Below are 22965 nucleotides of genomic sequence, written 5' to 3' on the forward strand. Positions count from 1 at the left end.
TTTACCGTCCCAAAGTTCGGGTAGGTGCAGCGTGGTGTAGGTAGCGGTAGTGAAGCTTGAAGTGGAGTGGAGCCTGCACCACTTGTTCACTGCAACCGTCCTGCCTGTGGGGAATCTACAGGTAGGACTATGGTATGCCAATGCTGTACATAGCACACACATTTAAAAATCATTAAAATATCACTTTTGTGACCAAAATTACTGATTTCCATACAGTTGCAATTTATTTTTCATTAGTAAGTTGGGAATAATTTTTGTATTCATCAGAGCGCTCAAAAACTTGAATTTTGGGCATATTTTTGTGTACGCCCTCTATCGGTGGAAAGTAATATGGCAAGAAAATTGTCATTTTTCAATCTCTATATTCAATTAAGAAAAAAATGATTTTAAGAATTAAATTTACATAAGAGCCAAGTATATGATGAATAATGTAATGAAAACTGACAGTGTAAGAAAATCAAGCATTTGTCCCATATAAAAAGAGAAATTAACCCAAACATTACATTGCCACCAATATTTTGCCACACATGCAGATGTAACTGAGAACAAGGTTATATCTACTCATTCAATGAACAAGGTTATGATATAACCTTGTTCTCAGTTACATCTCCATGTGTGGCAAAAATAAGGGTGGCAATTTTGGCTTCTTTTCTCTTTTTCTATGGGACAAATGCTTAAGTTTTTTACACTATCAGTTTCCAATACAGCAGTTGATCATATAACTTGGCTCTTATGTAAATTTGATTCTTTAAATTACCCTTTTCTTAATTAAAAATAGCGATTGAAAAATGAAAATTTTCTTGCCATAATTACTTTCCACCAATAGAGGCAGGGTGACCAGATTTCACAAAATGAAATACGGGACAATTGACAAACAAAGATCAACAAAGAAGCCCACACACAGTGTTAGACTTGTGAAAAAATATAAGGAATTTGAAGGATGGGTGAACAAAAGAATGAAAGAGAGAAAGAAAAGAGATGAATTGAGAAGGAAAGAAAATGAAGGAAAAGGGAGAAAAATAACAGAAAGTTAGAATAAAAGAAGGATGAAAGATGAATAAATGTGTGAAAGACAAAATAAAGGAAAGAATTAAAGGGAAAAAGGTAAGAAAAAAAGGAGGAAGAAAGAAAATGTTTCCTTCATTCTTTGAAAGAAGAAAAAAGGAAGGAAGAAAGAAAGAGAGGGAGGGATGAAAGAATGAAGGGAGAAGAGAACGAACAAAGAGAAAACAGTGGAAGGAGAGAAAGAACAAAGAGAAACAGGAGAGGAAGACAAAAGGAAGCCAAGGTAATTTTAAGGAAAGAAAGAATGAAGGAAATAAAAAAGGAAATTTGATAAAAAAGGAAAGTAAAAGAAAGAAGTCGAGAAAGAAAAATGAACAGAGAGGGAGAAAAAAATATTCAGGAATATTCATTTTAATCAATGAAAATTAATTCCTGGATTTGGGATACAGTGAAACAAACAAAAATCTGCAGTAACAAAATAAGCTAATTGAATTTAAGATACAGATTAGACCTATAGCTTACGAATCCATCACAATAAATGAAGATAAGTTCATCAAACTATCAAAGTAAAGATGATGGAAAGTCCATGCGAATAGGCGCATTTCAAATGGTAGGGTAGGCCCCCTTCGGCTCCTATGTCATGTTAAAAGAATTGAAATGTTGAACATATATATTTTGTATATTATTAAATCTTATACTAGTAAACTTCCATAATTTAAGTGATCAACTTTAAATATGACCAACGTTCATGATCGTTAATATCTGTTAATAGTATTTTTTCCATTGCGGATTGCACAACTTTTTCTATGTTTTAATTATTATTGCAAAGCACGACTTTATTCACTTGAACTTGTTTGCAGCAATGTTCATGTTCCTTGTCTTCGGTTACTTATCATGCAACTGAGGTATGTTTATACTCTAAACACTCACATCTTGCGTTATATCTGACAAATAAAATAAATAAATTTGATTTTTCACACACAGCCTCTCATGTTTTCCTTTTTAGTCTCATACAATCAGACACTGTTGATTTTGTTTACTCCATTCAAACCCTATTTTTACCTCAACAAATAACATTGTTTTTACTTGCATGCTGTAAAGCAATGTTTTATCGGATAATGTACATACACTTGCACACTGCACCAGTACGACAATATCAATGAAAGGTGTCTCTAAAAGGACACTGTGTTATGAAAATTTCAATTTTATTCAGTTAATATGTTTGTGAATTTTCAAAGTTTTTTTTTCTATTTACCTCATAGTAAGCTCCATACATCAATTCTACAAACAGTAATAAATAAAACATCATTTGATCTCCTTTTAATGAAATAAATGATTTTATCTATGAAAAGTCGTAATTAAAAGGTACCGTATGGTATTCTAAATAGGCAGTGTATACAGCCACACGCGTGTGTCTTTACCATCCAGCCACACGCGTGTGGTTATATCCAGAACACCTATCTGTGGATACCGCCACACGCCGCCAGTAATAACAGTAAAACACGTATGTAGGTCTGACCGTCTATATCACGATCAAAATAACCTCATTTCTTCATTAAATTCTTACATTCTAAACCCCTTTGATATCCTTAGATCGTTTCAATTTCATTCTCACCGTCTTCTCTCCTTGCTTTTCTTGTCTTGTTACAAACGGTCGTCTGTTTAACAGCAAATTCTCTTTTTCTACTTGTGTCGATTCTGGCTTCCTTCGCGGTGGCAGACCCATGCAGTACAGCGTTAGCGCAGCGCAGTAGTAGACATACACAGTTTGGGTTTACGTAAACGTAAACCCAAACTGTGTATGTCAACGTAAACCCAAACCCAAATTGAAACGATCTAAGGATATCAAAGGGGTTTAGAATGTAAGAATTTAATGAAGAAATGAGGTTATTTTGATCGTGATATAGACGGTCAGACCTACATACGTGTTTTACTGTTATTACTGGCGGCGTGTGGCGGTATCCACAGATACATGTAGGTGTTCTGGATATAACCACACGCGTGTGGCTGGATGGTAAAGACACACGCGTGTGGCTGTATACACTGCCTTCTAAATAATTCAGGTGATGATGAAGACTAAAATATTTTTTCGATACTATCGATATCAAACGATGTCACAGACTTGGAAGACAAAATTGCCTTCATGAAACGGAAAGCGCTGATTTGTCGCCAATCTTCCTATCTCAGCTCGGAGGCTAGGGCCTAGCCCTAGGGCTAGGACGTTCCTACGGCTACGTACGTATCGCTCATCTCGTCATGCAACAGGCCCCTGCGCCTGCCGGCCGCCTGGTCTCCGACCCACTTTACGGTCCAGAGTTCACTGCCCCTGCAAGTTGGCGGTAGTCTCTACACTGTTGTCAGGACTACAGCTTAAGCCTGCATAGACAAGACAAGACAAACTGATAAAGAAATAAATAATTCATGAACAACACTAACCCGCAAGGCACGGCAATGGCTCGATACTCGCAATAACTTGCCACTGAATCTGTAAACTCCAAAAACATGGCAAGCACAGTGAGCTGCCATCTTGAATTATATAGCCTTGAATTGTACAGGAATACTTGTAACCTTTGCATTAATTAATAAATAATTATTTTTAAAAATATGAGATTTTCCCGTTTTATATAATATTAAAGATATAAAATACTATCGAAATGATTTATTTTGTTTTTTGATTGCAAAACTAATAAATAATTAAATGAAAAAAAAACAGAAATTGGCAACATGCACTGGCGCAAGTAATGGACGACCTTGGCCTGGGATTTCGCTACGTGCAGAAATGAGCGTCGATTTGTTTATGACCACTGCTTTTCTGCCAAATTGTTTCTACTGTATAATCAGAACCATTCGAAGACTTGAGCTTTTATAGGCCACACATGATGTACTTGGCATGTGATTGTTGAATGTGAAATAGATCTACAGTCTAATAACCGGTCATGCCTTTGACAGAATCTTGATAAATTTTCATTCATGATTTCGTTAGGCCCGGGTCATCAGCAGACGACGAGCCCTGCCGCGAGACAGATTTACTCAACTTCAAGGTCAAGGTCAAGCAACGCCAGAACTAAGTCAATTTTGTATTCCTTAGTACGTCAAGACTCGAGGACAGTTTCCCTACTCCGAGCTAGAGCTCTCTCAGCAATATTGATGCTTGTTTTGGCTGTCACTCAGTCACTTCAGTCAATCTTAAGTTTTTACTAATAAAAGAAAGAAGATCTTAATCTGATCTAAGTCACAAAATTAAAAAACAGTTGACACTGCACTGTTGATTTTACTTAGTATTTTGAGGACTAACGATAGATTTGGCAATTTTTTTGCCTCGTCATTTATCAATCTTCTAGGAATTCAGTGAAAGAAGTAAAGCAACAACGAAAATGCAAGTTTGTCATATACGAAGAAGCAGCAGAGCAGTGATGACACTGTTTCAACGAGGGATCAACATGTCGTCCGACCAAAGCTTGAGAAAACTGTCATCGTTGCCCATGTCTAAGAATAGCCTCGGTCTCACTGGCAGTAAGCAGATGGCTGCTGGCACTGGCAGACAGCTCGGCAGTGACCTTTCTTCTCGCCAAAATAGCAAAAGATGGTTTTGTGATAAAACCAATAAAGATATTGAAGTTGACGGAAAAACTAGCAGAACCCCAGAGAAAGTACAGCAAGGTGATTTTTTTTATGTTTAGGGTTTAAACTGATAGGCCTATTGGTAATTGGCAAGCAACTTCATTTCATTTTTTTTTAATAACATTTTACTGCCCTGCTGATGTAAAATTTGTGTTAATTTTATTTCATGAACCCATGACCTGCCCAAATTTCTTGAAAAGTATATGTATCATAATTCATATTTGACTTAAGAGTTAAGACCCAATACATTTCACTTTTTAAAGGTAACTCAACTTTGTAGATTAACTTGACATTGTCAAAGTTATTTGAAATATACCGTATGTAGGCCTAAAGAATCACAATGATTGTAACTTTGATAGACCAGTCTAATTATATATAGACTTTACAGTCTGTAATAGATTCTGTTTTTGTTTTGTTTATTTCTTGCTTGTGTTGATTTGTATCCTCTTAGTGTTCATAATTATATGACCTTTACTTTTTTTTCTTTCATTTTAAATCGCAGTTGCAAGCAATCAACAGCATGAACACTTTAATGCTAGAGTTGCATCTGGTTTTGATAAGCGTCTCCTCGTTTACTTTGGAAAGTATAAGAATGTAGGAGAAGTGCCAGAACTTGTCTCGTAAGTATAATCTACTAAAGAAAAATGGGATGGAGAAAAAGAAGAGTTCGAGGAGAGGAAGGAGGATTATGTTTGCTTTGTAATGTGTATATTGGTACTTATTTTTTCTTGCTCCACAAAAAACTTCTATGCAGCTACCCCCCCCCCTCCGGCCCCACAGGTCAACTTTTAATATCCCTCTGGTGAATGTCATTTTAGAATATAAATTCTAATACATTTGATTGTCAGCATGCTGGCACAATTTATTTAGTTGAATGTAGATAGAAACAGTGATAGATCTGGAAACTAGACTGCTCAATTTAATGCAATTTTTCAATATTTGTAGTGATGAAAATCTTTTAATGCTCATAAACCTCCCTTTAATTTTTTTTCACAGTGTTCACCTGTTGAATTCCACAAGGAACAAGTTCCGTGTGTATACCAACATCTTCATCGGATTCCTGACCATGTTTGGCTGCGGGCTCATGATCTATCGAGGCCATCGAAGAGCAGGCACGGGTGAAACCTTAGCGGACCACAACATGCGTCGACACCCGCAACACTACAAACTGCAAGAGAACAAAGACTGAGTAGGTTGACTTCTGTTTAAAACTGCCCAAAAGGTTCAAGAGCTCTTAGTCTTGCCCAGTTATGAGCAAAAGATGAAATGCTTTTACCTTTATTTGAAGTGACGTAACCAGGGGGAAAAGGGCGCCTCTTTCCAGAACACTGCATAAATGGCTAAATTTCCACTTCATAAAATATTACAAAGAAAGAAAATCCTGAAAGTTTGATCTGATTAACAAGCGTCACAAAAGGCCATCAGTTAGCATCAGATTTCAGAAGGAGGTGCAGTCTTACCCCATGCCCTGGGCAATGCTTTTATAGTATTCCACTTAATAAAGGGCAGGCAAATCATGATTTGGCAGCTGTTTACAGAATCATTAAATTAATCTGAAATAAGTTGTCAATATCCTTTGATTTTTAATCTGAAATTTGATGATTTTTAGATGTAAGCAAGCTACTAATCCTACATTGGTGTCAAAATTCTACTATTGCTTGGCTTGTCTTCAAGCCGAGGTCGTGGTTTATTGCAAACAAAGATAGGGGCCACATGCAGCGATTGCATAATGACAATTACACTTTAATACAGTATTTCTTGCACTTTGTTGTTTTTCATTTACATTTTTTGCTGGTTTTCTTTCTATAGCTTCTCTGAAGCCTGGGTGTCGGTTTTTACGGATTTACAATTATTGCAAAATGTGCCATTACATGTATGTAAACTACCATGAAAAAAATTATTTTGGTTGGCAGCTGAGCCCTTTTTCAACATTGTAGTATTATACACTGTAATTGTGAAATTGACATCATTTTTAATTACATAATGAAATGGTCTAATGAGTGTCTTCCTCTTCAGAGTTCTCTTGCATGTATTGTATCAGACAAAAGTTAATTATTTGTTACACAAAGGAAGCGTGACAGTGTGTCCTGAATAAACTTGTCAGAGATTTTCTCATACCTCAACAAAAACTTGATTTGAATAAAAAGAGAAATATTCAACAAGCATAACACTGAAAATTTCATCAAAATCGGATGTAAAATAAGAAAGCCATGACATTTTTAGGTTTCGCCTCATTTCACAAAACAGTTATATGCACATCTCGGTCGGTGTGCAAATGAGGAAACTGATGACATCACTCACTCACTATTTCTTTTGTATTTTATTATATGAAATATTTTGATTTTCTTGTAATTGTCAATGAGATGAAGTTTCATTCCTCCCTGAACTTGTGGAATTCCATTATTTTAACATTTTGTGCTTCAGGCAAGGAGGTCCTAATCGTCAAATTTGTAAAAAATTGAAATATTGTATAATTGAAACAATAAAGAACAAAAGAAAAAGTGAGTGAGTGACATCAACTCTCTCATTTGAATGTAACTGGCTCGTTCATATTACTATTTTGTTAAAAATAAGCGAAACTTTGAAATGTCGTAACTTTCTTATTTTACATCCGATTTTTATGAAATTTTCAGCATTGTGCTTGTCTAATTTTTCTCTATTGATTCAAATCAAGATTTTTCTGAGGTGGACTTGACCTTTAAAGACACTGAAAACCTTGTGCCTTGCTGATTGAGAACAAATTTGTTAGTGAAAATCTGTGACAAGATTTTTTTTTTTTTAACCCAAGCAAACTTACCAAAGAAAGATGTAGCTTTATACCTGTACATGTACATACTTCCGAAAAGCATAACTCTTCATTGAAAGATGTACATGTAAGTGGATTTTTTTTTAAAGGTGGCTTGTTAGTGACCAATGTGATCAAATTTAACTGAGAAGTCAACTTGGCTATATTAGCATGAATATATTCCAGGATAGATCTAGTCTGTCCCAGTGTTTAAAACCTGCTTTTAGAAACACCCTCTGTAAATGTAGCATAATCCCGGATAACTTTACCCAGGATTAAACTGAACTGAATCCAATTCATGACCTCCAATGAATGCTGCCACATTAAATGATTTACACCCACAATCTTTGTTGAGTAGATGACATTGGTCAAGACTGAAAAAAAATAGATTTCTTCAGTAAACTTTTCAATTTAGGCCTATAATATAATAATAAATAATATAAACATCCTTTTTAGTGGAAATGGGGCAATCCTAGATTATTTTGCCAGTTGTTTATGTACACTATTTTTGGACTGCATGTAAGTGGTATCCTTGGCTCCTAACATGTTATAAATACATAGTCACCAATCCAAAGTGAAAAACCTGCTTCTTTTTTTTATTTTTGATATAATTGTTTGAATCACTTGATGTGTGAAATTTTATATCATGATTTTATCAAACTTGTAGAGGGTCTAATTTAGATTACAATGGCTTTGCTTGCCACTTTGAGGTGTAGTTCTTTGTCATGTGCCTTTTTGATAAAAAGATTGTGTAACTTCATTATGTCCCTTGACCACCCCAAAGAATATAATAACAGTACAATGATCGTAATAATGGCATAAAAGATAAGTCATTCTTCATTAACAGCACCTTTTTTATTTCTCAAAATCATATATTTAAACATGCTATGCCACAGAAAGTTGATCTTGTGGTTCAAAATTTTAACTTTCTGTGATTTTTTTACCAAATATTGCTGCTATTTATTAAATTGGACAATGGAATGTATTTAAGACGTTTTAAAAAAATGACATGCAGGCCTATATGACAATCTTACCATATTGTTTTTTACCAGCAGTATCACATTTTTATAATATTAAATGATGATGATGATTTTTTTTGTTACTTGTACCTTTGCAAGTATGACATTATGTGGAATTAAATAGATTGTTTTTAACCCGAGATGAAGTGCCATTAAAGGATTTTATGAGCAATCACTTCTATTGGTCACAATCTTAAAAAAAAGTTAGTCACACTGTTTGAATTTCAGTACTGTTGAATTTATTTTAATTATGTCAAAAATGTTTGATTGAACAAATATCCCCAAAAGACATTAATTGCCAGTATGAGGACATGTGAGTGCCATTGCATTGTGTACAATATTGCCAAGATACTTTACTGGATCTCTCACCACTAAATTTCAGTACCCACAAAGTCTTTTCAGTCAATATACTCAGTAAAACATGGCATTATTAGTATATTTGCTGATGTATCACAAATGTTTTCTTCCAGTTAGCATACATTATTTACTGCCATGTCAGGCACCACTTGTCATATTTTCATGGAGTCAGGGAAACATTACTTTTGAATCTCAATAGGGACCATTTTCTGTTTTTCAGAAAAAAATTCAGAATAAAAAAAAACGCATGTAAACATATGTCTAGTAGATCAACAAGGCCTAATAAGTCCGACTTAATCAGACGTTTCACACACATTTCAAGGAGGTAACTAATGCAGGGTCAATATTTCAAAGAGTCTAACTGGGAATGTTCTTTTTTGCAAATTTTTACATTTTTGGATCCTTTCAGCAATTATATGGAAAAGATTTTTAACACATATAGAATGTGACCCTACTGATGCCAACCTTTTTTATAGTGTATTTAGGCTCTGCTTTTTTTATTGATGGAAATTTTCACATTTTCATTTTATGATTCAACTTTGGAAGCACTCTAAAGTCTGAACCAAACTGTTATATTGAAATAGAATTAGACTGTATAATAAAACAATTATCATGTGCAGTCACATTCAGTTTTGTGAATTTTTAAATAAACAGACTGATCATTATGCAAACATATATGTGCAAGCATTAAAACATGTAAACATTCAGTCGCCTTCACATAAATGAAAGGTTAAGACTTGTTAGGGCATGGTGCGACACAGTTCAGCTACTTCAGCAGAAAAAAAGCCTGGTATTAACATTTGCTACAACGCCAGTGTGGTACAAGGCGAGTAAATATTCATACATGTACATAGTTCATTCTACGTTATGAACATGACTAAAGTCAACCTTCATATTAAGTGTAATTTTTTCCCACGTCAAAACATTTTTTTAAATACAGAACATATAGATATACCTCTTCTAAAGTCAAATTCTCCTAGGTCAAACAGACATCTGTGCTCCCAAAGTATTTTGCAATACCTTGTTCTTGAATACCAAATGGATATGCTGGAGGTTTTCCAGACAGAGCAATGAAATAATGCATGCAGACTGGATTAAATCTATTCATTTTTTTTCTTAGAGGACCTTGTTTTTGTCATTACATGTAGCTGACAACAAATTAGTGGTCCACTAATCTGAGGGGTTTTTGTTTTTGTTTTTAATGGGCCTTATTCTTAAAACAGCCCATTACCTTTAACTAATGTATGATCCCATATTGTTGCAGCATTTGATTGATTGACACTACATGTAGTCTGCTGGCACAGACCCTTGGTTTTTGCAATTCACCTAGTGCATGATACAGAGTCTGAATGAGTGAAACTAGATTCAATATCTGTGGCTGGCTCTCTATCTTATTTGACACAGACAGAGTCTCTGGAGTCTGGTCTTCACTCCAGACCTGTTATTAGTTTAGGTTACACTTTGTAATTCTGAAGGTTCGAAATTCCGAAGGTTCGTAATTCCAAAGCACCTAATTTGCCTATACCTCGATGTTCGTTAATCCAAAAACGTAAAAGGGTTTGTTTATCCGAACACTTGTGGCGTTATTCTGAAGGTTCGATAATCCGAAAACAAAATAAGGTTCGATGTTCCGAAGGTTCGTTAATCCGAAAACAAAATAAGGTTCATTGTTCCGAAGGTTCTTTAATCCGAAAACGAAATAAGGTTCATTGTTCCGAAGGTTCGTTAATCCGAAAACGAAATAAGGTTTGTTGTTTCGAAGGTTCGTTAGTCCGAAAACGAAATAAGGTTCCTTAATCATTTCGTTTTCGGACAAACGAATCTTATGAATTATTAACCTCATTTCGTTTTTTTGACTAACGAACGTTCAGAATATCCGAACCTTCGTAATAACGAAGCTTCGGAATTACGAATGTATGCGATTAGTTGAAGTGTCAAATATGAGTATTAATGTGCTTGCAGACTTTACATGTGCATGTAGCTTTAAAAGTAAATCAGTTTTTTTTTTTTAATATGGGCACATGTCCATTGGGAAACATGAAACAAATTTATGTGCAGTTTATGTAGTCTGACCAAACATACTCTTTTAAGCAGGCTGTTTTCCTTTCAGCACAAATTGTCATTAACAAAGTACAGGGTCCAAAAAATTGGCTGTAGACTATTATGATATACACATGTTGGCAAAAGATCAAATTAAATGGATGATATACACTTTAGAATTACCTTGAAATTATGAAACGTTCATATTTCAGTGTGATTTTGAAAAAATTCACATGTGTTTTTAGACAGCTTAATAATAACAGAGGAATATAGATTTCGGGATATTCTTTTTAAATACCGTCAGTTACTTTTGTGTAGTTGATTCAATCATAATGTGAAAGCATTTTACCCCCCTATTTTAGACATGTTAGTACTTCCCTCATTTATCTTCTTTTCTCTATTGAACTCTTTAGTTTTCATTGCTTTATTTCAGACTGTTTATTATATTCTTATCTCATGTTTTAAGTTTTTTTTGTACACCAGTAATTTCAAGGGATCGCTCTTTAATTGTATGAACCTTGTCACCTTTAAACTTGTTATAGGAAAAGACAATCCAACTGGGATATTATTTTTATGTGATCATCAAAGTTATATTCATTAATACTAGTGTTGACAGAACTTCAACTTTGGTAAGGACCAAACATCTACTTACTAATAATAATAGGTTTATTTACCCAAAGAAGCCACTTCAGTTCTGAAAACTGTTCTCTCAGCGCACCCTGCCATAGTACTCCTGTTCTATTTGTGGTTACATTACTTGAAATCTACATAAATGTATGAGGGGCAGAGGTGCAGTCACATGATCAAAAGAGAATGGGGGGAGAGAGAGAGGGGGAGAGAAGAAAGAAGGGATGACAGTGGATAACTTCATAAAACAACTTTCAGGGGCTACTTTTTTTGCTCACTTTAAAAAAATCTGGTTTAATTACTCTGCAAGTTGTGGTTTTACTATGGGTAGCCGATGCCATAAAATGTTGCTTAATACTATATGAACTATACAGAATTTGTTTAAACATCCATTATTGCTTAAATTATTGAAGATTATCAGATATTGAACTTTGTTGTTTAAGATTTTAAAGAGAGCATTGTATGAATTTTCAAACGGCACTTTTACTGTGTAAACCATAATGAATGCCATAGTAATGATCTTTGTCTTCGAGCAACTGATGGCGCTATACAATTAAATTAAGTTAAGAATTTGTAATACAAACACTGCTTTTCAATAACACCGTCCCTATATACCCTCTTAAGTATTTACCTTATGTTATTTGGCTTCTTTTAGTTCAAGTGTTGCCAATTTAAAGCATACATGTAAATAATACTATGAAATTAAAATAAAGTCTTCAAGATAGATTTTAAAACTGTTTTCCTTTGTGATTTTGTCAGAGTTTGTGAATTAAAGTTGACCCCCGTTTCCATTTAGTTTTTAATGTTTTATTGATCTTGCATCGGTAATTTTGTTATTTCAATGACTACTAAAAAATCTAAAATTTGGTTTGAGCTATTTCTGAATCACTGATAGTCGAAAATGTTAAGAAATCAATAAACTTTTTGTTTCTTTTTATTTCAATAACAACTGAAAAAAAAGATGTACAATGTACTTTGATAGGAAATAATTTTCCAATCGTTGAGCCAGATAACTTAGCCATCAAAATCATTTTCAGATTTCGAAGTGCAACGAACGAAAATAAAACCACTTTCTTCCTGCTTATCGTAATAGAGGGAAGAAAAAAAATATTCAAATCCCCAAATATAAGATATATTAAGTGGTCGAACATTTCAACTCGGGTGGTTATTGAGATCGGGCATTTCGCTTTTCTCCTTAACACATGAAATAATGTGTGACCCAAACAGAGATATATGTGGAGGTGATCTTTTAGTACACACAATCTCAAAACATTATTTTTTTTATTCACAAGGGGTGATTACTGTACACGGAGGTGCACTGCAAAAACACCGGTGTTAATTCAACACCAGCCCGGAATCTATATATGTCCACACCAGAGAAGCGTTAAACTACTCCAGTTTGGTTTTGGTCTAACACCAGATATATAGGTATTTATACAATACCAAGAAGTATTAAAACACAGTGGCGTAGACAGGTCCTTAGACCTGGGGGGATGATCCCTAGCTGGGTCATACTTTATATATATATAATTAATATATGAATCTAAAGGATGAAGGAGATAACGTACTCGATAAAAACAAAATATCATGGGCCAAAGCAGACGAGTTAAAGATAACAAAGTAACACGATCTGCCTCATGGATTATCTCGTGTGTCTTTTAATCACTTTGCTTTCAGCAATAAACAGGGCATCCAGTAATAAACAAACTTCCTTGCACATTTTTCATGGCAGTAATCTTTTGTTTGATTAATGACAATGAGTAAAGATGATCATAAGAGAAATGTCATTTGTCGGATGTCTATAGTTATCATCTTGGTCATGACAGTCCTGCTAACATGGCTAAACATGATCTGGAATAACTAGTATTCCTTATTTTACTAGTATAGTAGTATACTCTTTTAAAAGTAGCGATATTGTTAATGATCAAACGAATGAATCAACAACTAAAGGAATAAACAAATAAACAGCCAAATAACTAAAAAAATATCAATTACAATTATAGTAATAGTGCTAAAATAAAAAAAGCTCAACATTATATTTCTTATCCACGTGCAGATATGCGGACACTAAAATGATAAGCACACTCTGTTTAAAATTACCATGATTACAAAGGCTTGATTGAATTAAGTATGGAAATGAAATAAACCTCACCGGGTTGTCGGAAGTAAACTGTATAGATAGTAACTTGTCATAATTTCGATTCATTTCTTATTATGTACCTTGTTATGATGATTATGATAAAAACATAGGTAAGGAAATGTAACAGTTTATAACCTTCAAACCTAGAAGACTGCGCACGTACAGAAATCACTGGTATAAGTAATTCCAAAATACATTGCGCCTCGACTTACTTCTTCTTGAAACTGGAAGACGTTTATTTTCACCCAATATAGTTATGCAAAACAGTCCTTAAAAGTAAAGGATTATTTAATTCCAAAATCATTCATTTACTAATTCGCTCCTTAGAGACTGAAAATTTTCACCTTTCCTTTGCAAAGTAGGGGTTGAGGACATGGCCAGCAGGGAAAAGGGTCAATGTATGTGTATAGGTAATTTCTTATTAATTCGTTTGAACAGTGTTAATGTGTTATGAAAGCAATTGCTCTGAAAGGGAGTGATTAAGCGACACTTTCTTAAATCTGTAATGAAATATTTTGAACTTATCTCCTTTGCAAATACATAATTATTATAAGGAAATGTACTTGGTGAAACTCTGAATAACGATCCTTAAATGTATATGACGACGCAAGACAGTTGTTATTACTTAAACCTTGCAAGTTGTAAATGCATATAAGATGATTGACTCTGAATAAAAGTCCAATTTTGATCATGTTTGTCATTGCTGTACGTTATGATTATTACTGCTATTATTATTGATTGATTTTAACTAGCATTCATTGCTTTATTACTGTATAGTTTTGCTTCTTCCCCCACAGAAACCTGGGGGGATGATTGTACACACCATCCCCCCGCTATCTACGCCCCTGTTAAAACAACATCGGTTTGATTCTAAACTGGTGTTGTTTTAATAATCCTCTGGTGCGGACATAATCACCGGGCTGGTGTTAAATCAACACCTGAGTTTTTGCAGTGTGGCAGTTTCTTTAAATCCTTATAGAGACAAAGGAGACATCATTTGATATTCACAATGTAACTGCCCATGCACAAGGGACAACGATTTTGTTTATTCAAAGATGAAATTGGCAAGATAAAATGTCTCCGGTGTAAAGAATTAGTTGGCAGTTATAAGCAATCGACACCCCGTTAATTATCTCCATAATCATGATAATGTTCGCTCTCGAAATGGGGCGAATAGTGTTCTTACGTGACTATAGGCATTTGAATAACATATTGCACTGGATTTTGAAGAAAATGGGCGGAGTAGCAATCTCACTCTAAAAACAGTTAAAGGAGAATGAAACCTTAGGAACAGGATAGCTTGTGTGAAAACAGAAAAATCAAATAAACAGATCAACGAAAGTTTGAGAATTATCGGACAAATAATCAGAAAGTTACGTGCATTTGAATATTGCGATCACTGATGCTATGGAGATCCTCTCATTGGCAATGCAACAAAGATGTGTGATGTCACTTGTGAACGACTCTCACCAATAAATACTTTAGTATATATTTCACTTAAATTGCCTCTTTTATCACATCTATCAGTAGATCATGTTCTCTTTCTATAGGAGGGCATGTAATACAGATTTTTAAAGAATGCATAAGAAAAAGCAGAAAGAAACTTTTTTTGGGGGGGGTTATAGTCCATCAAAGGGAAAGTTGTTCACATGTGACATCGCACTTGTCTTTTAAACTTGCATTAACCCAAGAGGGAAAAGGATATGCAGCAAACATGCTTGTTCCCTTTCTACAAATTTTTTATTCAAACTTTTTTAGAGTGTTAAATGTAGTCAACAACACTGATTTTATAATCTGATTTCACAATTGAATATCTATAATACGGCAGAACGTGAGTACTTTTAGAAAAGTTCATTTTTGGGTGGGGGTCACCAACCTTTTAGCACCGTTATATCTAATAATAGAATATAATTATAATTAAAATGATATCTTTGGCTGTACCACGGTTTGTTATGCAGTCTTGAAATGCATGCACCCCTCCCCTCTTATCCTTTTTGGGTGGGTGGGGGGGTGTTAAGGTACATCGGGAGCTGCTACAGGGAACAAAAAGTCAACAAAACATTGTTATCTCTTATCAGAAGAGGAGACAGCACAGCAATTATACGTCATTGGTGGGGAAAACCAAGGTTCTATGGTGTCAGTGAAATAAAGAAAAGAAAAGGTAAAACATGGAAACGAAGAATATAAAAAAATACATCATCTTTTCTTCCCAACAATATTCATATCATTCTGAGGGCCATGGGGAAAATATTTAGTGGGGGGTGCTGATGTTAACTGGAAAAGCAAAAAAAGGTTTTCACTACATGCAAACTGGAGGTATAGGCCTAATTAAATTAGTCCCGAGAAAATTTGAAACGCAAAAAAAGGGGAACACGACTAAAAAATGAAGGTCGTTTTGGTTACATAATATTTCAATTTTTACACATCTTCCAGAATACCTTGGATGCTGCCCGGCTAGGGAGAGTAATACACGCAGCATCCCTAAGGAAATTATTGGGGTGCTTCATACCCCAGCACCCCCTCTTCACAGGGCCATGATCATACCCTTTTTGTGATAGGTCCATGATACTATACTCCTTTGGTATCGCTTTAGTCTCTGAGTACGTGCTCCTTCCATTCCTTTATTTGGAGGATGACGCTTAGATTAGATGGCGAAAAAATACGTCATTGGTGGGAAAACCCAGGTTCAATGATTATAAGAAAAAAAAACATTTCTATTTCTAGCACGACATTACTCGTCTCGTCTCCGCCATTTTCTTTCGTTGTGACTGTGATGGTTAATTGGTCTGAACATCACCCATGATTAAAATCGTGAAGATCTCTCGATTGTTTTTTTCTCGAAAAAGCCACTTGAATTCTGAAATTTAGATGTAAATCAGCAGCAATCAGAATCCGGTCATCTCTGGTAAGTGTGTAATCTCGCGAATGATCTGATTTAGGTTTTCTTGATATTTTGTTTTGATCTAAATTAATGTTCGTCATGGCCATGGGTGGAACAAATTGTTATGAACGTATGTGAGCAATTTTTAAAAGGGATTTAGAAAGCAAGTTATTTGATTATTACGGGAATTAAAGGAAAATGTGAAAAGAGCAAACAATATGAGGAAAACAATATATAGACCCCTATAGTTGATGAGATTTATTTTCATTTGGTCTTGCAACGCCAATTTGTCAAATTACCAACTCGTCTGCTATCATTTGGTCTATACCATATCAGTTCGTCCACTATCCACATGTTCTAATTGCCATTTCGTCCACCCACCGTTTTGTGTCATAACCAATTGGTCAAATAGCAATTTAGTCCATAACCATTTGGGCTAAGTGGACTAATTAAGTGTTGATTTGGCGAAATGAATGAAAATAAAATGGATATTATATACCAACTGGTTATGAGACGAAATGGTCATAGACGAACTGGTGATTAGACAAAGTGATGATTGGACCAAATGGTTGATAGACAAAATGTTGATGGGGGGAATGACATAGTCATTAGACTAAATGAATGTATAGACAATTTGGTGAGTGGACGACTTAGCAGTAGACGAATTGACAATTTACCCATGATGATAATTATCTTGGATTTTTAAATAATTAGTATAGACTTCAGTGAATCATTTGATGAAATTTTCGTCATCACTGACAAGTTGACATTCTTTTATAGTTAGTATAATTACACATTTTCAGTCACAAAATAATGACAGCGCCACTAAGCAAACCAATACTTAACCTGACAATTTAGACTGTGCTGATCAATGCATTTTCATGACTTTTTTCAAGGAACTTATTAAAATTTCGAGGGACTTGTGCATATATCATTATTGTTTCATCAATAATTGGAAGAGCCGTGGTGTAGTGGTTCTGACTCTCGCCTTGTAAAGGAGGGTCGTTTGTTCGAATCCCACCGCGGTCTAGCGTCCTTTGGCGAGGCGTTAATCTACACTTTGCCACTCTCGACCCAGGTACTAAATGCGTACCCGGTAGGATGCGAAAGATATTGTATGTTCGATTTTGCCAGCGCCATAATGTGGCTGCGATGAATGCAAGGAATGCTCCCCAGAGAGTGGAAATTGTGCATGTTTCGTGCTTGATTGAAATGAATCCAATGACCGGGGTAATAATATGCTGTAACGCGCTTTGGGCCACTCTGGGAAAAGCGCTTTATAAAAATTGGCTATTATTATTATTATTATTAATTATGATTATGTCATGACGAATGATCATGTGATCATTGGGTATGTACTTTTATTTTGTCTCATACACTGAAGCATTCTTACTTAATTCAGTTCTGAATGAATATTCTGAAAAATAATTTCCCAAAAAACTGTCCAGAACCAATGTCACAATCAGCGTCAATTATAACATACATGTAAATATTTAATATTTTATCTGTGATATGCAATTGTTTTCATTATTTGTAACTTTGCTTATTCATTCATTGATATGTATTTTTGTTTTGTGTTGTGAATTTCAAATTCAGCTGTCAAGCTGCATGTGATCATAATGTTTTGATACACATCTTGGTCAGTATTCTGAACTTGATTCGGGTCTATAACAGTGCTAACATTGTGTCAAGTGTCAAAATATTGACTACAGTTATGTTTCTTAAGGGATTTTCCGGGCTGAAAAATAAATAGGGTGAAATTCACAGAGCAAAATGCTGAAAATTTCATCAAAATCAGATAACAAAGTTATTGACTTTTAAAGTTTATCAATATTTTGTGAAAACAGTTATATGCACATCGTCATGAATATTCATTGACCGATGATGTCACATCCCCACTTTCCTTTTTCTTATTTTATTAGATGAAATCATAAATGTTTCATTTATTCATACATGTGTAAATGATGTGTCTCCATTATAATGAAATAAGTTGAGGCAATAGATAACTTATGCACTTAATCAGTAATTTGTCAATCCAATTGTTTTAGTTCTTGGTAGAACTTTTGAATAAACTTAATTTCATAAATAATACAAAAGGACAAGTGGGGGTTGACAATCATCATCAGCCCACCTAATAAATATTTATAAAGACATGCCTAGATCTGTTTCACCGGGATAATGCAAATCTTTAAAAATGTACTAACTTCGTTATTTGTTATCTGATTTCGATCAAATTTTCAACATTTGGCTATATGAATTTTACTCTTTTTATTCAGATATAAATATCTCTAGCCTGGACTATCCGTTTAATATGTTTACCTTAATTGCTCTTTACAACGCTTCAATTGTCAATGGTGAAGACAATTATCTTACCCATACTTCCTCGGCAATTGAAAATGCATTGAGAGTCAAATGAGCTGGAATCTTTGGCTGGAATATATCTCTACTCTTAGCAGGTTAGGGAGTTATGTCACACTCTTAAAACAAATCAGTCAAATTGACTAGACCAGTATAGTCAGCTGGGAGCAACTGATATGGCAATCACTGATATTCATATTTCTGACATATATTCTAGTCAGAAATAACTCTTTTCTAGTACAATATGACTAGAAAATAGTCAAATATGACTAGAATAACAGTTTCACCCAGCTGACCCTATTAACTGGTCATTTTTGACTGATTTGTTTTTAGAGTGCACGATTGGCTCTCCATAGTTAAACCAAAACTTTGAATCTGCAGCTTGAATTAAACCCGACTTCAGATCAAAATAGGCGAATCTTTGAATCTTTGGTCTTGAAAGGAAGGTGATGGATTTGACATTAAGTTTGAATGATGATGGTGATAATAATAATGATAATAATAATAACAATGATAGTTACGTTCCATCGTGCTTATTACACTCAACATGTGTTTAATAGTACAGTTGTCAGATAGAAGGGGGAATTGCACTTTTACTATGAACCCCGCCCCCTTTTAATACTCACTTTTAATTTACCGTCTCGCAATATTCGTTCCACCCCCCCCCCCCGTATTCGGGCTGGATATGGAATCACAAACCAATTAGTAGTTGAATAAGTAATCAATTATTGATATATCTGCAATTGTACTTTTTCTATTATATTTGAAATAACGTATACGGCATTTTGTTTTGTGTATGTAATCCCACGGTATTGTAAGTCTATTTAATTCTGTATATGTGCATATATATGTATTTGTAATTTCTGTAAACCCGATGTGAAATGAATTTCCTACACAGGACAATAAATACATTCAATTCAATTCTTTGTTTCTAAGCGCTTTACGTTGTAATTATCATGTGCGGCCCGTCCCCCCCCTGAAAGTGAGGACCTTTTTTATTCAATTATTTTTTTGGCTTGTCAAATTTTCCGCGGATGTAATGACCTTCAATTTTAGGTGAAAAATTATCTTCTTTTTTTTGCTTGTCAAATTTTCCGCAGACAAAATGACCTTCAATTGTAGGTGAACATCTTTTCTTTCCCTTGTTAAATTTTCATCGAGAAGATGTGCCCCCCCCCCTCTTCGGAAAATCCTGGATCCGCCCTTTATTATCATTACCCCTGTCATCGGATCCTGGAATGAATAAAACCCAAAAGACGAGAAACAAGTCGAATGTATATAACTAAGGTGAAATTTCATAGTTATGATTTTTACATGCTTGATTTTATGGCATCTTATGCCAGCATCTTCCCCTATATGGAATGTAAACTCCACAAATTGTGTCTCCTCAATACTTCATTACTATGCTCTTATGTAATTATATATGTATATATATATATATATATATATATATATATATATATATATATATTTCGTCAAAAACGGAAAACAAATAGCAAAGTTATTGAATTTTAAAGTTTAGTAATATTTTGTAAAAATAGTCGTCATGTATATTCATTAGGTGGGCTGATGATGTCACATCTCCACTTGTTCTTTTGTATTTTATTATATGAAATTAGGTTTATTCATTTTTTTCCTCCAAGAACTAGAAAAATTGGATTGACAACTGATTTAGCGCATTAGATATTTATTGCTGCAACTTATTTCATTATAAGGGAGATATATTATTCACACAAGTATGAAATAATGAAAAAAATATGATTTTATGTTAATAACATAAGAAAATGGAAAGTGGAGATGTGACATCATCAGCTTGCCTAATGAATATTCATGACGACTGTTTTCACAAAATATTGCTACACTTTAAACTTCAATAACTTTATCATTTGTTATCCGATTTGATGAAATTTTCAGCGATTTGATGAAATTTTCAGCGTTTTGCTCAGTGAATTCTACTCTGTGTATTAAGATATAAATATTTTCAGCCTGAACCACCCCTTTAAATAGTTCATACATGTAGAACGTTTAAGAGGTTCATAATGAAATAGAATATTTTCTTGACAGTCTATCATATCTTCTCTACCTTCTGCAGGTGAAACGTCAGAATGGCGACTCGAATCAACGACTTGCTTTCACAAAATCTTCAATGTCCAATATGCCTCAATGTGTACAAGGAACCGAAGTTACTTTCCTGCTCTCATACCTATTGCAAGGAATGTCTGTCTCGGCTTTTCACGTCTCAGCAACACCGCGTTAAGTTGTCCTGCCCAGTTTGCCGTAAGGACACCGCTGTCCCCAGGGGCGACGTCGGCAACCTTCAGGTCAATATTCCTATCCAGGGCATGGTGGATGATGTCAAGAATCAAAGTCAGCTATGCACCGTCTGCAAAGACAAGGCATTGGCTGCTACCTACTGCCAAGAGTGCGATGACTTCATGTGCGTCGATTGCTACAAGACCCATGCCAAGTGGGACAAGTTCGCCGGACATGACGTGGTTAAGGTCGAAGACATCATCTCCGGCAAGGTCGTGACGAAGCAGCGTCGCAAATGCAAGAAGCATCGGTCGGAGGTCGAGGAGTGCTTCTGTGTCGAGTGTAAGAAGTATGTCTGCTTCCGATGCGGGATGATGGAACACACCAAGTCTGGCCACAACATTCTGGAGGGACTGGAACATGAAGATCAGCAGAGGGAGAAGATCCATGGGTTGCAGAGCAAGATGGGTGCCAAGAGAAGCAAGGTAGATGAATACATCAGCTTCATTGAGAGGCAACAAGCAAGGCTTCAGATCATTCAGGAGCAACTCGCCGATGAGATTAGCCAGACCTGTGAGGAATCTATTCAGCAACTGAAAGAGAGGAGGGATATTCTCATCGAGGAATGCAAGAGTCGTTTGAATGTAATGACCAAAGAGCTTCAGGTCATGAAAGATGAGAGTAAGTTAGAGATGGGTCAGATTGAGGACGTGGGGAATTTGGTTGGGAATGGCGTCAAGGCACCGCTGGAAGGTGAGGCTCTGGTTGCCCATGACACTCTCTGCCAGGAACTGGAAAAGATCCTTGCTAAGGGTGATCCCGATTACAGCAAGCCCAAGGGTACAACCAAGAAAGGCCACAAAGTGGCTTTTCAGCGCATACGCTGTCAACAAGCAGGCCAAAACGAGCTTGATCTAGGCAAGATTGAAGAAGCTGAATGGAGCTTCTCAAAGTCTATCAACTTTCCTGTCAAGGATGGCATCAATTGCTTGACATCTATGCCCGATGGAAGAATCGCCGCTGGATCCCGCTTTGGTGGTCTTTATCTAATATCTCCGAATGGCTCACATTCCATTGGCCTTAAAGATGTCCCGATTAGACGGGTTGTCTTTTTCCCCAATGGGAATGTTGTTATCAGAGATATCCACAATACTATCAGCACTTACTCAAAGACTTTCGCAAAGCTCGAGATAGCCTTCAAGAGTCTTAGCAGTGATGCTGGTGGGTATGGTGGTCTGGAGATTGACACCATCAACAACACCATCCTCTGCAGTTACACGAAAGCGAAGAAGTTGTACGTGTTCAAGCAGACCGGCGGGAAACCAGTCAATATCATTCAGTTTGTATTTGAACCCCATGAGATCTTCACTCTGCGTTCGGGTAGGGTCCTGGTAATGGTCGATGATTTCACGGTTGGTGTTCTTGACGCCATCAGCAGCACCATCCAAAACCGAGTGACCAGAGATGGTCGCTATGCGAGCCCTGCCGTGTGCATGGATGGGTCTATTCTCATTGCCTGGGTAGATCATTCAAATGGCTCTGTTTCCATTGAGCAGTACTCACGGGATCTCCACCAGATCAGGTCATTGGTTCAGAAGACGATTCCGATCCCGCAACATCCCTGGTACCATCTTCGGGAGTTCAGGTCAGGGGAACTTGGCCTTTGCTCTCCTGACCAGTTGCACATCTTCAAAAAGACCGTTTCGGCCTGAGATGATCTATCTGATTCCTGACCAATTTTGTCGTTTTTTCGTCTATCAATCTACCTTTTTTGCACATAAACATTAGAAAACATATCGCCCCATAGAAAACGTCATAGATACTCGTTTCTTTTTCTTCTCTATTTTAATTTCAGCGGTTAGACATGGCTTTCATGTGG

The 22965-nt window shown here is 35.6% G+C and overlaps 3 protein-coding genes across 3 annotated transcripts in view; 2 read left to right on the top strand and 1 right to left on the bottom strand.

The window, feature by feature from the left end:
* LOC121414493 (28S ribosomal protein S9, mitochondrial-like) overlaps positions 1-3544 on the bottom strand; it is a 37721-nt gene extending 34177 nt beyond the window's left edge. The window contains exon 1 of the mRNA XM_041607691.1: positions 3442-3544. Within this exon, the coding sequence (XP_041463625.1) occupies positions 3442-3531 (90 nt within the window). The 5' untranslated portion in view covers positions 3532-3544. The remainder of the gene's footprint in view (positions 1-3441) is intronic.
* A 723-nt stretch (positions 3545-4267) lies between these two features.
* Positions 4268-6163, top strand: LOC121414495 (protein FAM162A-like). Its single transcript, XM_041607692.1, has 3 exons — positions 4268-4665; positions 5129-5246; positions 5623-6163. Exons 1-3 carry the CDS (start codon positions 4380-4382, stop codon positions 5813-5815), a joined length of 597 nt encoding a protein of 198 aa, XP_041463626.1. The 5' UTR covers positions 4268-4379; the 3' UTR covers positions 5816-6163.
* Positions 6164-16299: 10136 nt separating this feature from the next.
* LOC121414496 (tripartite motif-containing protein 45-like) lies at positions 16300-22965 on the top strand. Its single transcript, XM_041607693.1, has 2 exons — positions 16300-16499; positions 20926-22965. Exon 2 carries the CDS (start codon positions 20939-20941, stop codon positions 22796-22798), a length of 1860 nt encoding a protein of 619 aa, XP_041463627.1. The 5' UTR covers positions 16300-16499; positions 20926-20938; the 3' UTR covers positions 22799-22965.

The sequence above is a fragment of the Lytechinus variegatus genome, chromosome 4, assembly GCF_018143015.1.
Source record: "Lytechinus variegatus isolate NC3 chromosome 4, Lvar_3.0, whole genome shotgun sequence".
Lineage (NCBI taxonomy): Eukaryota > Metazoa > Echinodermata > Echinoidea > Temnopleuroida > Toxopneustidae > Lytechinus > Lytechinus variegatus.

Excerpts from the sequence above, each read along its gene's own strand:
- LOC121414495 (XM_041607692.1), top strand. The coding sequence starts at position 4,380 with ATGCAAGTTTGTCATATACGAAGAAGCAGCAGAGCAGTGATGACACTG. Across the intron at positions 4,666-5,128 it reads CCCAGAGAAAGTACAGCAAG|TTGCAAGCAATCAACAGCAT; the intron begins GTGATTTTTTTT and ends TTTAAATCGCAG. Across the intron at positions 5,247-5,622 it reads GAAGTGCCAGAACTTGTCTC|TGTTCACCTGTTGAATTCCA; the intron begins GTAAGTATAATC and ends TTTTTTTCACAG.
- LOC121414496 (XM_041607693.1), top strand. The coding sequence starts at position 20,939 with ATGGCGACTCGAATCAACGACTTGCTTTCACAAAATCTTCAATGTCCA.